Here is an 18,188-nt window from a genome sequence, read left to right as displayed (position 1 = left end):
GATGGTGATCATCTTTCACAACATACAAGCATAGGAATAAAAACAATAAAATGAAATTGTTTTTTATTACAGCAGATGATCGTTTACTGAACAGAATGAAAGAAATAATGGGCGGATCCAAGACTCAGCCAATCAGAGTGGATATTCAAAAATCTGTGCGATGATCACAGACGTGATCTGTATTTTCTTTTAGTATTTGTTGAACATTTGCTTGCGAAAGTCTGAAGTGGGAAATTTTTGTCAAAATAATTAAGCAGAACTAAGCCGTCGCGAAACAAGTCAGACTTGAAAATTAATTGAGGAACTAATTGAATGGATCATAAATTTGTGTAAAATTATAAAAATTGGAAAATTAAATTAATTTTTTTAGTCTGTTGTCTGTGAGTGAACAAAATTGATAAATTGGTTGGAAGTAAATCCGTAATTTAATTAAAAGTAACACAAATTGTGGCTAATTTAATTAAACAAATATTCAGCCACACACAGGAATAAAGTCAGTGAAAAAAAAATGTTAAATTTGAATACAGGCAATGATTATTCAGTGCCATTTCCACATCATCATCATGTCACGTCAAATGATCAGCAACAATTTTATCATAATTTATACACGAATGTTAATGTGGCCACGACAGTTAATGGAAAGGATAAAAATGAATTAATTTATAAAAATCAAAAAGTTGATTTTATGAATAATAATAATAATAATAATAATAATAGCAGCAATAATAATAACAACGAGCCATTCACAACACTTAAGGATGGAGAAAATTCTAAAAGATTTTCTGTCAACAATTTATTAAAACCTCCAATATCGCCATCGGACAAATATAATGGTAAGTATTGTGCATTTAAATTAATGAAAAAAGAAGAAAATCATCAGAACAGCTTTGGGCAATTCAGCGATACGTTTCAGTCCGATCGGCACAAGTATCTTTATGGCAGTTAGATGGGAGTCATGTAATGAAATAGTTCAAGTGGCGGAGCTTTTAGAGCGTCGGACAATTGACTCTAACGATCTGGGTTCGATCCCAGAGAAAGTCTCGTCGGGTTTGTGTGCGTTTTCGCTATTTCTAGTCACATCAATTCGGTTTGTGTATTTGTGCCACTCTAATTGTGGCTATGGTACATTGCATTGGCAAGTATATCCTTGGTCATGTAACTGTGCCGAATTTGACGTCATCTATGTCAAATCTAGTTCCAAACATATTGTGTCTAAATGTCAATTTTTATGTCAATAACAAGCCATATTTCAACTACTTGCTTCCCATGATTAATTTGTGTAGATCGGGCATATTTTCTTTTCAAAATTCAATTGAAACGGTGTATATCTGTCCGCAGACAGTTCTCATTTCATTCGCATTTAATTTGGCTGTAAAATGATGATATCATTGTTGCTTCACTGCTCACTTTGAGAATTGATTTCTTTTTTGTGCGTCCTTAAATTCGTTTAGAAAAGTTTTATTTAATTTGTGAGGTTTGAGAAAAAGTTTGATTTATTCAAGATTTTTAAAGCAAGCTATAGACTACGTTAATGTCGTTAAAAAAATTGTTCTGATCTCAATATGAAGTATTGGAATGGGTTTGAGTGGTAGGCCAATCCTTACTCGTTAGACTATCATTAGTCAGGTTATGCATAATGCGTAGCTATAGTTTTTAAGAATTTGACCGAAAACTACTAGCCTGTATTTCGCCTATTTTAAATCCTTTGGCCAGCATGTTATTGTATGGTTTACCGAAAACTGAGAGTCTGTAGAATAATCGGATTTTTTCTGTAATTTTTTGGCGCCCTCAAATTTTGGAGGACAAGATATATTCACACAATTTTGTGTGAATATGAAATCGTAAAAAATAGTCATTAGTTTGCCTTAACTTACTTACTTCACCTACTGTTCCTTGGTTTTGTAATCCATGGCCTTCCATAGGTGTCGCTTAAAACTAGCTCTGTCGTTGTCTACCGCATGCTAATTCCAGATTCTAAGAACAATACTGTTTCTATCAACATCTTCCTTTCATGTATTTTTAACCAGAGTTGGCAGGACTTTGGGAGTCCGGACTAAAAAGACAATAAAAGCGCTTCTATGGAGTTGCGTCCCAAAAAAAGTGAAGTAGCTTATGAAGCTACTTAGGAAGCTAATCCATTTTTTTAATCACTAAAATCAGCAAGCTTCATAAATTTTTCATTTCGCACTATACACTTGAATATTCCATTTTAATAAATTATTTTCCACCATAAAATCCAATTCCACATAGCATGTAGCTCCTGCAGTATGAAATAAACATTTTATGCAGGTACTGAATTTTCAGAACAAGACCAATAAATTACCAAAAACTCCATAAAAATCAGCTTCAATTATTTCCCTCAAAACTCAACCTACTACAGAGTCACATCCACAGAACACAAAATTTATGATGCACAATCGATTCATGACAAAAAACCCCTTTAATCTATTTTTATCTCCATTATTTTGTACGTATGTGATAATCATTTTCCTATGCTGCATGTTTTTTTGTGGTTTAATTAATTAAAAAGTCATCAGTTAAGTGTAACATGAAGAATAAAAAACGATCGACGCATTGCCGGTGGTAGAAGAATTCTGAGTTATGTAGCGCATGTGTCCCGTACATGTTGTGTTGTTCCGTTTTGTGGCAAACAGACAAGTTTTTTGAGAATAGATGAAGGGCGAGAAATAACAATAAATAAGCAAGTGCATGTTACAGGATGTACTTTTATTCAGGATGACTTCTTATGCTGTATACAGTAAGTGATATTCCATATGGATCTGTAAACTGATACAGCATTTTTTATCTTTATTTAATTTAGTCAGGAATAAAAGAGTTGACATTCATTCATTCATGTCTTGCATGATGCATGACGCCGAGCTGTCAGTCAAAGGATGATCGTCTTTTGACATAAATTCTCAACGCATGAATTAAGTGGAATTTTGTGTCAACGATTTATGAAATGTTTTTTCCTGCCTCTTTTTTTGCGGTCTCTTTGGCTTTAAAATTTGAGATTTTCATGTGCCACACACAAATTTGTGAGAAAAATGGAAATAAATCATTTTCTTGCAATATGTGCTAATATTTTCATTTTATTGCTTGTTTTTATGAGGAGGAAATTGTTCAACTAATGTTGTGTAACATTCCATGATGAACAATCAATTCTGATGATTTGATTTTATTGCTTTTGTGGTCTAGTTTAGGTTTTCTAAATGGGAAACTGCTGACCTGACTCGCATACATTGTAAACGACGGCACGATGACGACATCTTACTTTTCACATGTTCTTTTTTGAATCGTATGTAGTGGAAACGCGGCTCACAGCCTCCTTTGGTAGGCAAAATACAATAAACTTACAATAACGTCACTAAAGGAGTGGTTCTGATCCACTTTAAACTGTAAGTCGATTGAGTGCGGAGGTCTGGCGCACTCTCACTCGTTAAACAATCGTTAGCCGTAAAACGCTCTGGCACAGCTCTGGATCTCAAAGATCTGAATTGTCTAAAGAGGTTTTCTTAGTACTAACATAAATTTATTAACCGTTCCTGAACAGTCAATAGCCAAAAGATCAACCTTGCGCCCTACCGTTAATAACTTTACGTGACGTTGTTCTGACGAACACGGAGTACTTTTTGAGGTTTTGACACTAAAAACTGTTAATTGTTTGCCATACTTGCTTCCCATTTTCATTGAATTTTATCGTAGTGCGGGTAAAGTAAGAGCAAAGCTACAAAAAAACCCAAAACTAAAGCTTTCTTCTGTAGATTAAAGTCAGTCGGAAATTCCATTAAAGGAGTGATTATCTTTCCACCATAAACAGTAGATTGAGCATTGAACGCTCTGCTACATTCTCAATTTTCGTTTTCTGTTAATAGCTTCAGAAACCCTAGTATAAATGCTTATTAATCTAGGACGAATTTTCTCACAATCGTTGCCTCATTGACAAACATATTTTCATAAACTAAAAGACCAGATTCATAAATTCCGATGAAATTTTTGATGTGATGATAAAATTGACATCCTTTACATGCTGTAAGCAAAATTAATCTGAATATCATTCAGTGGATAGAATGTGGAATCACTACATTGTTTTATGATGTTGAGAATTAGAATGCCTGTGAATTCTGGATTTGATTTGAAATTATAATTATAGAATTATTCTGCGAAAGGATTACTATGGATGGTTCATGAACAATCATGATTCCATCCAATAGCTTTAAATCTCGGAATTATCCTCAAGTAAATCCTCAAAAGTTTAATGAATTTAATAAAAATTCCTTTAATCTGCATTTTTCCACTCCATTCCAACAACATAACTTCATTGGAACAAAAACATCCAAGATGATTTTTAATGAATGTGAAAATTGCATCTCAATTACATGCGAAAATGTAGAAAAATAAGACTCGTTTGCTTTACATTATCCACATGAGAGCACATACTGAAAATGCACACATATTAGAATGAAATCCCATTCATTTGAACTCACATTCAGCATACAAAAGAGATAAATTCTTGGAATGAAATAGAAGCAGTAAAATGCTAAACAAGTATAGATGTGTCTGCTTGTGGACGACGAAAGCGCATTTTTTCAGCGAAGAATTAAAAAATTAAAAGTCATGAGATCAAAGAACAAAATTCATACAGATTGACAGACGGACAGATAGACAGACGGACAGATAGACAGACGGACAGATAGACAGACGGACAGATAGACAGACGGACAGATAGACAGACGGACAGATAGACAGACGGACAGATAGACAGACGGACAGATAGACAAACGGACAGATAGACAGACAGACGGACAGATAGACAGACAGACAAAGTGCGGAAAATAGCATCCTTTCCTTGAAAAGATGCTAAAAAAGATCACAGAAAATTTTTGCGAATGCTTGTTTACATCCATCATGCTATGCGTACAAATTATGATGACAAAAAAAATCTCTCAGATTGAAATTAATTAATTCAAAATGTTTGTCACTATTATTATTAACAGCAGTCAGTCTCATCACTGACTCTTTGCATGACAAGATGTAAAAATAAAAATCTTTTTTTTTGATGACAACTTTTTGTCATAAAAATGTGAAAGGGTTCATCTCGTCTGTAAAGCCATAAATATTCTTAAAAGATTCCAAAAATATTTTCGCCTTTGATGATGATGGATATAATAAATTAATATGTTGACTTGATGTTGGAAAGTAATTTAAATGACGATAATGTGCCTATTGGAACTAAATAGTAAAAATTTTCCCATTTCGATGATCTCAAATTTCAATAAAAATCCATACCTAAGTAACTCTGTTGTAATTCCAAGGAAAATGACTATTAAAACTTTTTACCATAAAGTGTGTAAGCATTAATAGCTGTTAATTGTTTTAAGGATGGGAATTGTAAAATGATCATCACATTTGAAGAAAATATGAAAATTTTACGATCGCATTAAAAATATCTTCATGGAAATTTTTATTATTTTTTTCTCACTTTTCAGCTGACTCTTCATTACCGATCAGCCTACCAGATCTTATGCATGATACGGTTGATACATCATCGGGCAAAAAGCCAAGACGAAATCGCACAACTTTCACATCATTGCAACTTACGGCACTTGAGAAGATTTTTGAGAGGACACATTATCCAGGTATGATGATTTAGGCTAAGGCCGATATACATCTATCCCTATACCTACACTTGTGTGTACCCTAACCCTACAATTGACTGGTCACAGTTTTGTTACCCTTGGGTATCTCCCTATCTCTACACTTGGGCATCCTCTTACCCCTACACTTTAGGTTTAACCTAGGGAATGCACTAAATGTAGGTATAAGACAGCTACCCCTACATCTACCTTTGGATATATACCTTCATTTACCCTTGATTCTACCTTGACCTAGACTTAGCTTTGGGTATTCCTCTAAACCAACACTTGGTGCATACCTTATCGTACTCGTTTGGAAAGTAGCAAAGGTAGGTGTATGGGGTATTGGTTATTATACCATTTAGGCATATCCGCAACATCAACATCTTCATCTACCTTTGCTCCTGTCCTAAGGAAAACCCTCGGGTATGCACCAAGTGTAGGTTTAGGGTTTGGTGTATTCTGAGGAACTGTCTAACTTCAGAGATACTTGAAGTGCATTCTCATGGGCATTGCTCTTAGCTCACCCTGCTCCTGTTAGGGTAGCCCTTACTAAATCGTTTCCCAATATAATAAAAAATTATCCAATTCCTTAAATTTAGATGCATTTGTGAGAGAAGAATTAGCCCAAAAAGTCGGTCTCACCGAGTCGCGAGTTCAAGTTTGGTTTCAAAATCGACGAGCAAAATTCCGACGGAACGAACGTTCAGTCACAAGTAGTCGTGGGCCAGCTGCTGTGCCAACAACGCCAACAACAATAACATCAACACCTCAAAAGCCTTTAATAACACATGACAAGCCTTTACATCAATTTGAATTTCCACCACCTTATTCACTGAGTTTTGGATCATTGGGAATGTTTCAGTCACCGCCAGCATCAACAAATGCGATAAAAAGTACGGATTTAAATTATGGTAACACATTCAATCCGTACACACAATATCAACAAAATTATAATAATTATTGTGCCAGTAATTTTCGGTATAAATCACCATATTAAATATTTTTCTTACTTAATTTATAAAATTTAATTAAGCTGTTTGGTTAATTGTATAATAATAAATTAATAAAGTGGAAAATTCTAAAGATGAAAAATTTAAACATTTTTTTTTCTTCACATTTTCATAAATCATAAAATTATTTCAGGAAGCAAAGAGTATGAAGAGTATGAAAAATTGGAAGTTAAAAAGACATATGTGTAAGAGTTCTGTGTATTTAGAGCGCATATGTTTTTTGTTTTTCAGGTATTCAAAGATAGTTTGGTTACTGGATTGTCATAGCCATTGGATAAAGGATAATTTTGTTGTATTACCAAAGTCTAACTGTTTGTCTAACTCAAATTGTATAAGGAATCGAGTCAACTCTTGACTCGGCTCGACTCTGCTCCACTCGGTTCGACTCATCTCGATTCAGCTTGACTTAATTTTACTGGCTCGGCTCGACTAAACTCGGCTCGGCATGGCTTTCAATTCTGGTTCGTAGGAATAATTTATATAATGAATCACAAAACCATGGTGTGGGTTAGAGCTGGACTCCTTGTACGGAACACCGCCTAAAAAGCCAGTTTTGGTTCTAAGAGGATCGTCCACTCAAAGAGAGCGTGCTCAGTTGCGTAATTAGCTTGCTAAAACTTAGTAGCTACATACTTGAAGTGCGAGTAAAGCACAAATAGCTTTAAGTAGACCACATAATCAGAAGAAAGCTCCGTTGCAGCTCGGTTCTTCATATCAGCAGACAATGTCCTTAGTGCCCATTAACGAAAATAGTGATGGACTGTCAACTTCAAACACTATCTCTGATCCATAATTCATTGCTTCAAAACAAAACCCATAATTAAGATAGAGTAGAAAGACAAACTGCAATCCCAGCACACACACAAAATAATTCCCAAACTCAACATCTGAAATAAGTTTTTAAAAATACACACGTGTTAATTTTACGATATGTTGTTGAAAGATTAGACAATATTATGCCATTATATTTGTACACAGTTCATAAACCATACTTATCCCGTTCTCTATCCGGATCATTAGACTTGTGTTTCTGGGTCATGTGGCAATTAAATATTATTTATTGGCTGTTTCATTTACATTCATTATGGTCAATCGTCCGGAACCAAAGCAGAGAATTTTTAAGGATTCAAATTACAGAAAAAGAGAATTTTTAGGCTACTAATTTTTTCGAATTACCGAACTGGTTGTTTTTGAATGAAGCAGGAAGTGGAGAAATAGAAATGAGTTTTATTTTTATGGGAGGTAGTTTGGATTATTAGGGAATAATATTTTACTGATCAGTTTGACTGACTGAGCTAAAAAGAGTTTTAATTTGTTGATTTTATTCAGAATTTTTTATGAAGTCAAGTCGACTTGAGTCTAATTTTATGTTGAGTAGACGACAACTTCGACTTAATTCGACTTCGACTTGAGTCAACTACGAGCTCTGATTATGTTGATTCCAATTGAATTCTGAACTATCCCATAGTTAAAATGAGCATTGTACAAATGGTGGGAATCGAACCCACTTCCTACACATAGATAAGATTACAAATTTTAAGGCAGTTTGAATAGTCACTTGGCTAATGAGACCTGACTCTTGCATTGGCAGACTTGTCTTCATATGTACGGTTGGATACCTCAGATTCCTCTTTAATCCTGAATTTCAATTATTAATATGATTAAATTCAGTTCAATTATTACGACTCTGCATGATCTTATTTCTTCAGCTAGATGCTAGTGGGATCTGAACCATTTCATCATCAAAATTAATGTTTGAAGCATAATTGTGAAGTCATAGTGTTGTTTTTTAAGTTACTAATGATTATGACCATTAACCATTGATTCATGCTGAATGTCAAGTTCTTGATCGCCATATTGGCATCTTCTTGACTGGGCCCTGAATGACCAAACCGCTGTAAAGAGAAGTTAATCAATATACTAACTCTAAAACAGCCCAGCGTGTTTCCTTGGGCACCGCTACATCGTCGTAAAAACTGTAAGATGCAAAGTTGACCTGACAACACCGTAACGAATGATTTTGACCCATTTATATGGCATAAAATGAGATTTGCTACATTGTGTCTCTCGGGACTTCAATCATACTTAAAATAATTCAGTGGATTTACAAAGTCTTTATATTTTATTACTTTTGTCCCTCACAATGCGCTCTAATCCACTCAAAATTCTCACCCGAAAACCAAAAAAAATTTACAGCCAGTCACATTTATTTCAAAACGTAAAGTCGTTTTTTTTTTGTGACTCTTGTCATCGCCAATTACTTTTCAATTAATTTGATTTGTCAGATGCCTCTTTCATGTATGATCGTTAAAAGAAAAGTCGAAACATTTTCAGTATCTATAAATATTTTCCTTATGTCGTACACGATTGGGCGTGACTATACACAGTGACTGTATATATTTCAGATGTTGCTGCTTAAAAAATAAAATTTCAACACACAAGACGCAAAAAAAAGACATGAAAAACTTGTTGCCATCCACTAATTAATTAACATTCGGTTTGTTTGGCGCAAGCAGCCGATTTATTTCAATTATATGTCACTGCAAATTTTTGTTCCATTATTATAATCTTGTTCCTCATATTATCCACTAATTTATAATTAAGTTAAAACTTAATTGTCATAATTTAATTTTTTTTAATTTAAATTGAATTAAGGTTTTTTGTCAAGATTTGTTATGTCTGTAATATAATAACGATAAATATGAGGATGGCGCTTAATTTGATTTCCTATAATTTAGAGTTACAAACTATTGAAGTGACGATGCTAAGTAGTTGTGATTTTAATTAAATTATTATAAAAGCACAATAATGTGGGATGGATGTTATTTTGATGAGCTGAGAATTGATGAACTTGGTGAGTTTTGAGGTAATTACTTACTTACTTACTTAGTTTCTTGGCTTAAGTGAATCGAAGTGGCTCGGTGGCGGAATGGTTTATTCCTCCGGTACATAATTATTGCAGCATCGATCCAGCAATCATGAGTCGAGACTCGGCATTGGAAATTTTTCAGATGTTCTTTTTTGAATCATTTGAAGTGAATACGCGGCTCACAGTTATTCTTTTGATGACTACATGCATTAATGTCATCAAAGAAGTGGTTCGAATCTTATTATTAACTGTAGCTCTAGATTTGAGCATCTAGATCTGGAGGATCCTCACTCGTTAATCTATCAATAGTAATAAAACGCATATAAATGCGCAGTTATGGATCTTTAGGTCCTAACAGCTAATGTATGTCTGTGAATGTTACTTCCAAGGCTGAGGCGTATGAGCTACAAGTAAAAAATGTCTAAAGACAGATCTATCCTTCGAAACCTTCTGCCAGTTCGAATATTAAGGACTTTAGTGTCCTTTTCAATACATTCAATTAGGGAATTCTTCAGTCTTAAGAACTGGAGCATCACTTGGCCTCCTGTATTCATGACCTGTCCATCTCAAGCGATTAGGAAGTAGAACTAACTCTATATCTGCATCCTGGAATTATTATGTCTTCTTCGGTATTCTTCAACTTGATGTAATTATAATTGTCTATTAAATTGCGGTTGATTATATAACAAGAATTTCTACTTTTACTGATGTAATTTTGATTTTATTTTTAGATGATTCAATCAATTAATTACTGATGTTGATGCAATATTGGTAACAAAATGAGTTGCTGTGATGTAAGAAGCTTACTTTAAGGACTTCTGTAATTGATATACATTGACTTTCTTAATGAATTTTCAAGAAATAACTGTATATTGAAATTTCGATAGATGCAACTAGATGCAACCATACTTCAAAGGAATTATAATTGCCAGAGTTGTGAGATGGATGCTTTTGAAACGTTAACTAGCAGTATCAAGGAAGCACAATCAAATTTGCCTTCATGCCTAGCGAATACCTAAATCCAACCTATATCTGTAGATATCTTGCACTTTCAATACCAGTCTAGAACCTGCAATTGTTAGTAAATCTGGACCAAAGTCGCACACGGCACTCACTTCAACCGCAGCACATAGGTTGCCCACCACTGTTCTACAGAGCTTGCTCACCTTAAATATACTACATGAGCATGTTCGTGAGCGTTTCTCATAGCTTACTCTACTCTTTGAATGATAGGTTGAGTTTCCTGGCCTTGAGTAGACCTTGGTTATTTCATCGACTTAATAAAATGCTGTATAGCTTGAAAATCAATGTTTGAAAATCAAACGTCCATTTGGGACAATGTAGACTTAGTTCCTTTCAAATCGTTCATTCTGAATTGTTAAGCCACATGATTATCAGTAGTCAATTTTTAACATACATAGTATTTCAAACTCAAACAAAACTACAAAATAGTCACTAAATTAAGACATCTTTCATAATTAAAACTAACTCTTTATAGCACAAGATTCTCTTGACTACACCAAAAAAGCCAACAAAAAAATTATAAAAAAGTGCAAAAATTATTAATGATGTGCATCGTACTTTAATTAAATAATTTTAATGAACTGCAAACATCTTAGATTATGATTCAAATACTTCTTTGCTGTATAGTGGAAAGACAAGGAGAGTCATAAAGTATGGAAGGAAAAATGAAGACATACGGTTTGTAAATTAAGACAAATTGCTTTTTAAATGAGACTAAATTGTTGAGCGCATGATGCTTACTGCTTTTTTTTCTTTTTTTGTGGATGCACACAAAAAATAGAAATTTAATTTAATTACTTCCGATTCTCAAGGGTCCTCTTAAGGCTGTAAATTTTAATGAAATGAAGAATTATAAGAATTGAATGTTGTTTTATGGGTTTGCTTGTGCTTGACTTGTGGATATTCATGCAAAAAATGTTATAAAATCTCTTTTGAGTACTTGTTGGTCAAGAAAGGTTACCCGAATGGAGCACGAAATAGATAATGTGAGAAATAGTGTCTCTAGACCGGACTGACTTTAGTGTAGTGCTGAATTTTACAGAATTTGACTCCAAAAAAGAGCCATGTCGGAATCCGGAAAATTAAGCTCCACTTTAGAGTCATTCGAACCTATGCGAACTATTTTTCACTTTTTTTATAACGTCTATCTTTTGGTTACTCAGTTTGAGAACATATTGATCCTTCAATAGCATTTATGATACGATAGGTCCAAAGATTCTATCTCTGCATTCCAGAGGACCTCCTCTCATTATTTTATTTAGTCCAGTGGTACTCAACCTATATATTACCAGTTTTGGTGTTTACTTGATAGTTTTACAGTATCAAGAGAGACTGCAGAGTTTATTAGGTTATAATCAATGTTCATATTTATTAGACATTCTCGAATATCACACAATTTTCACACGGAAATCGCTGCATTGCCGTTTTAATGGTAAGACGCAAAGTTGCCATGACGACACTTTGATACTGAGTTTCGGTCCAACTTTTAAGTTGGAAACCGCCAATTCAAGCCTAAGTAGGTCAAAGTCAAACGAGGCTCTGGTTACCACAGGGCTCATTGACCAAGCAAACTCTTATCTTTAACTACAACCTAAGAAACCAAATGAATCGACTGTCCATGCACAACATAATTCCAATTGCGTGTAATCATTTAATAAGAACAAAGAAAAATCTTTTAGCATAATTATGAAATCAAAAATTATTTATGCTGACTGTGGTTTTTCGAAAAAACTATAGACATCTTTAACCAATATTTCACATACACAGTTCATTACTATATTATCGTACAGCTGTGGTTAATTTACATTTGTATAAATAACAGTGATTTTAATTGAATTAAAATCAGTTTAAAATTAGTTCTCAATCTGTGTATTTGGAATTAAAATTAAGTTATGGATCAAGTGGAAATTTTAGAGACTCCAGTGAAATCGGAGGGTGATAAGAAGGAATATCGTCTAATAAAGCTTAAAAATGGATTAAAGGCATTACTTATGAAGACACATACAGACAGTGGTGATGATCAGGATGATAATCATGCTGCTGCTTCTTTAATGGTTGAAGTTGGAAGTTTTGATGAGCCACGTGAAATTGGTGGACTTGCACATTTTTTGGAGCACATGATATTCATGGGAAATGAGAAATATCCAGAAGAGAGTGGATTTAATGACTATGTGACAGCAAGTGGCGGTCGACGTAATGCAATGACCTCGGATGAATTTACATTGTATTTCTTTGATACTTTTGAGGAAGCATTTCCTGAAGGTTTGTGATTTCTACCCGATCAGCACACATTTAAATGTTGTCACCACGGCGACGTGGCAGCAACATTGAATATGTACCGATCAGGCTATCTTAAATTACTTCAGATGCTCTATACTCTAACATCCAATGAGCATACTCACCTAAATGAGCATGGTCATGAGGATACTCAATCAATGTAACTGACCATGCTCAATTTTTTTGAGTTCCTTGTCTGTTCTGGATAATCTAATAACTCTTCATCTACCTCTAGGTCTGGATAGATTTGCTCACATGTTCATCCATCCATTACTATCCAAAAATGCCATGCAACGTGAGAGAGAAGCTGTTGATTCAGAATATCAAATGGCATTGTCTGGTGAAGGTGCAAGAATCCTTGGAATGCTTAAACTCGTCCTTTCCGACACGCATCATGCCAGTCAATTTGATTTTGGTAATTTGAGGACATTAAAGGATGAAATCACCGATGATGATCTTCATAGAGAGTTGCTGAAATTCATGAAAAAATATACAGCAGAAAAGATTACTTTATGTGTGCAATCAAAGAGAAGCTTAGACGAACAACAAGCCATGGTTGCTGAGAAATTTTCAGCAATTCCATCTGGAACTGAACCTATTCCACCAACTCCAGAATTTAATTTCAACAGAATTGCCAAACCTGACTTCTCGTCGAGAATTTTCTACGCAAAACCGCGTACGGGCAAGAAAGCCATTCTAATTACGTGGTTACTTCCACCACAAGTAGCGCACTATAAATGTAAACCATTAAATCATGTGGCAAGAATATTTGAGAATTCAGGCGAGGGCGGCATTGCTAGTTATTTAAAAGATAGAAATTTGGTTTTGAGCTTTACGCAACATAATGAATCGGAAGGAATTGGATATAATCGAGAATTTTGCATCACCCGACTTATCATTGAGCTGACTGACTATGGATTTGAGAATGTTGAAAAGATATTGGAATCGATATTTTCATACTTATTGATGATTAAAAATACACCAGTTGAGGAGCACCGAAGACTATTTGAGCAGGCACAACGATCATCGGAAGTAAGCTTTAAATATCATCAAGAACAGTCGCCAATTGCAAATGTCAGGAACTATTGCACGAATTTCCTTCATTTCAATGATATCGATGTATTGCGTACGGATCTATCCACAGAATTTAATGAGTTTGCTATCGAGAATGTTATCAATCACATGAATGAGATGCGGTTTAATATTCTGTTCCTCAATGACAAATACGATAATTATACAAAGAAAGAGAAATTTTTCGGAAGTGAATATGAAGATTTTGACTTTCCAGAGAGATATAGAATATTGTGGCAAGAGAGGAAGCTGAATGATGCATTTTATCTTCCGAAGCCTAATCCATTTGAGGCGACAAACTTCCAAATTAAACTCAATGAGGAGGAATCACCGGTATGTACATTTTAATCAGAATCCTATACAACACAATGCTGCAAGTTTCATTTCACTAGTGCAGTTTTGCCAAGCCTGTGCGCCGCGGCACATTAGTATCTCATTGAGAGTTTTTAAAAATGCCATGAACTGTATGCCTTGTGTGGTTTTGGTCATGGCTTACCACTAAGATGTGCGTTGGCCTAAAAAAAGTTTGGATAACACTGCACAAAAGGAACCAATCCAGAGTTGGCAGAATGTAATCCAGAGTTGGCAGGATTTTGGAAGTCCGGACTCCAAAAATCCAAAAAGTCGTCTCGACATTGGATTCCTGATTTTATGTCCGAGGCGCATCCACATTAGAGTCCTGCCAACTCTGAAATAATCGTCAGGGCATTCTCATGTCTTGCCAACAATACGGCAACAAAACTACATTGTGCTACTTGGGATTAATCTGATAATGTTTTGTGCTTTCTTCTTTGTATAGAAATATCCTGTAAAGATCTTGGACTCAGCAGGGTTTGAAGTATGGCATAAACTTGATAACAAGTTCAAATTACCGAAAGTTGAGATTGAAATTTCTCTATTGGCACCAAAGCATCTAAATTCTGAGTACAAGTGAGTATTATAGGGCTTTATATGTATGTGTGTATGCTGACAATAAGGCGAAGACAAAAGTGACAGTAAGGTCACGCATTCTTTTACTTACTTACTTAATTTGCTGATCGAACCAGAATGGCATGCAGCCTGAAATAATCGGTGAAAGCCCGCCGGCGACAATGTGCGGAAGGGGCTATGAGCAGAAGAGTTTGCAAAAGTCGGGTTTTGTGATTCATGACCTCAATTGTATTGCTGGCTATATTGCTGGCTTCCATTTGCCAATTCCCAAGTGCCAAGTACAATACTGACTCTATCGATAGCCTCCCGAATACATATATTCTTGCCAAATGAAAGTTTCCAACGAGTGGAATCGTTTTTCATTTGCGTCCACTAACAGACCTTGAGCATACTAACTTAAATGAGCGTATCCATGAGTGTACTAAATGTGAGCATTCTCATTAATATGCTCCTTGTCTGTTCGCAGTCGCTCAGGTTATAGTCAATACAAACATCACATTCATATTAATTAAGCTTACATCATTCTCAGTAAACACACAGCAATGAAGGAAGTTTAGTATTAATCTCAATCACCTTACATTGCTAGGAATTGCTCATTACATTTTCTCGTTATACTTCGACTTGATCGTAAAAATTTCAAGAATTTATAGCTTTCAGCACGTGGATGTTTCATAATATATATTAATTGTTAAGATTCTCACAATATTTTAATACTTTACATTCTACTTCCAGTTTCCTCCTCTTCAAATTATTCAATAACATGTTCACTTATCATGTTAGTAAGAAGTTCTTCCAAGCGTTCAATGCCGAACTCAATGGTACATTCCGTATATCACGTCGTGGCTGTCAATTCACTTTCAGCGGATATAACGAGAAGATGGAATTGTTCATCGATATGTTCACAAATGAAATCAAAAATGTTGATGAAATTGTGAACGAATCGACATTTAATAACTTCAAAACGGAACAAAAGGAAGAATTTTTCGGTTCAATGCGAAGCGTTAGACATGTTGCGTCTGAATATTTGGCAAAATTGTTGGTTGATTCATTCCATTTGGATTATGATATGTATAAGATTATTGATCAGATTACATTTGAGGATGTAAGAAAGTTCGTACCGAAGGTATTGAAAAAGTTGAAGTTTAAGGTATTGGCACAAGGAAATATCACAAAGGCTGAAACGTTGAGTATCGTCAATATCTTGGATAAGAATTTTAGTTTTGAGACTTATACTGAGGTGAGTATTTTGAGGGATTTAAGGGGTTTAAGGGGTCAGTTGCTAGTTACGTCTGCAATACTCTAACAGGCAAAGAGACTGCCTTAAGGTGCCGTAGTGGTATTTCGTCACCATGAAAGCATGCTCTTTGTATATTAGGGATACCAGCCTGAAACCCGAGCAGCACAATGCCGAAATCAGTCGTCATGTTGCCGATGACATAGCGACGCATCACAACCGTCATGGCAACTCCGCGTCTTACCATAAACACAGTGACGCAGCAGTGTCCTAGCGACTATGTTGTGCTGCTCGGGAGAACCTCTAACAAATTTATATAAAATAATTCCAAATTTTCCATCAAAATCTCCTTCCAGAAATTAGAATTCAAAAGACGAGGCTATCAACTTCCACTAGGAACTCACGCAATGAGAATAAAGTCACTCCAACCAAACGATGACAATTCCTACACAAAGATTTACTATCAAGTTGGACTTAAAGACAGAAAGATTCACAACATGAATAAAATATTGAAGAAGATTATCGATCCAAAAGTATATGACATATTAAGATCAAAGCAGCAACTTGGATATGCAGTTGGATGTCAAATTGATAGTTTTGGTGGTGTGCAAGGTGTAAGTATCGTTGTCATGTCACAGGAACATAAGCATAAGTTTTCAACAATTCATACTAAAATTGATGAGTTTATGGACACGATTGTCATACCAGCCATAAATGAGATGTCTGAGGAAGAATTTGAAAAGGTTAAAGATGCACGGGTAAAGGAACTCCAACAAGATTTACTTTCACTTGATGACGAAACTTCATTAAATTGGGAGGAAATTGAGAATGAGCATTACTTGTTTGACAAGGCTGAGGTCTTCATAGAAGTCACAAAGCAGTTGACACTCGAGGAATTTAAAGAATTTTTCAATTCATTTGCAAGACCTGAAAAACAAAGAAAATTGTGCATTCAAATAATTGGAAGTGAAGTAACTGATGAAAATGTAACAACTGATGATGATGACTTAAATGTTGAATTTATATCCGAGAAGTACACGGACCATGATTTGATTGTCGATATTGAGGCTTTCCAAAGGAATTTATACTTATATCCGGTATTAAATAAACTTGAGTAATGTAGGAGCTTGTCCCGAACAGAGTTGCAAAATAGGCAACTGCAATAGGCAAAAACCGTACAATTTCTTAATAATATTAATAAATTGCCCTATAAAACCATTCAAATTATCAAGCAATTGTACGGTTTTTGTCTGTGACAGGTGCCTGTTTTGCAACTCTTGACCCAAACAGCACAACATGGCAAATTTTATTTATCGCTTTAAAATGGGGAGAAATCAGCTGTCACGGAGCATTCTAATGTCTTGCTGTTAACTCGGCGACGTGACGGTGGTTTAGCGACTGTATTGTGCTGCTCGGGTTTAATATTTATTGTAATTTTTAATGATATTTATCAATAATAAAATGGAATTGATTATTTTAGATGAAAATTGTTTTAATCGTTTTGGGTCATTATGGTAATGGAGTGTCGATGGCTCATTGACAGGAGCATGTGATTGTAAATCGTGTGACATGGGTTCGAGTCCTCATATTCGAAAGTATACATTTTCTATTAGATCAATAGGATTACCAACAGTTTTGAGATCCAAATAAATCCAATTTTTCAGCAGCCGTAACTCACTAACTCACTTCAGCACCCCTTTACCAAATATGTACATATATGCTATAAATTCTCACAATCTTTACCTCAAAAAACATCCAATTCATCTCTATAAAGCACATCAATTGGAATGCACATAGCATGATTCAATTCAGAGTTTATTCACTCCAGTTTTTCTTATCAGATACTTGATCGCTTTTGTTTGTTCAGTCGCTGCTTGACAGGTTTTTCTTATAAGAATTAGCCATCAAGTTGGTGAAAGAAGAAAATGAGAAAATAAATTACAAAGAATCGTTGAAAAATCCGTTAGAAAAAAATTCAAATATTTTTTTGAATGAAAATCTTGTACATTTTTGTTTGAATTTTTAGTGACCGTTAATTTTTGTTTGAATTTTTTTTCGTATTTGAAGAACAAGAAGTGAGTGTTAAAAAGGAAATAACTCACATTTTTGCGAATTTAAGTGAAATCTTCGAAATT

General features: G+C 34.8%; 2 protein-coding genes across 2 annotated transcripts; both read left to right on the top strand.

Annotated features, from left to right (window-relative positions):
* Positions 1-235: 235 nt before the first annotated feature.
* LOC139090356 (retinal homeobox protein Rax-like) lies at positions 236-6,636 on the top strand. Its single transcript, XM_070640121.1, has 3 exons — positions 236-833; positions 5,490-5,639; positions 6,239-6,636. Exons 1-3 carry the CDS (start codon positions 509-511, stop codon positions 6,634-6,636), a joined length of 873 nt encoding a protein of 290 aa, XP_070496222.1. The 5' UTR covers positions 236-508.
* Positions 6,637-12,421: 5,785 nt separating this feature from the next.
* LOC139090294 (nardilysin-like) lies at positions 12,422-17,437 on the top strand. The gene is made up of 5 exons (XM_070640055.1): positions 12,422-12,803; positions 13,054-14,222; positions 14,689-14,819; positions 15,552-16,056; positions 16,410-17,437. Exons 1-5 carry the CDS (start codon positions 12,434-12,436, stop codon positions 17,169-17,171), a joined length of 2,937 nt encoding a protein of 978 aa, XP_070496156.1. The 5' UTR covers positions 12,422-12,433; the 3' UTR covers positions 17,172-17,437.
* The last annotated feature ends 751 nt before the right edge of the window (positions 17,438-18,188 follow it).

This window comes from Chironomus tepperi, unplaced genomic scaffold (genome assembly GCF_022539635.2).
Source record: "Chironomus tepperi strain 1889 unplaced genomic scaffold, CSIRO-AGI_Ctep_v1 contig_217, whole genome shotgun sequence".
Classification (NCBI taxonomy): Eukaryota; Metazoa; Arthropoda; class Insecta; order Diptera; family Chironomidae; genus Chironomus; species Chironomus tepperi.
The sequence above is the reverse complement of the archived record's forward strand: the minus strand, read 5'-3'. Positions and strand labels throughout refer to the sequence as shown.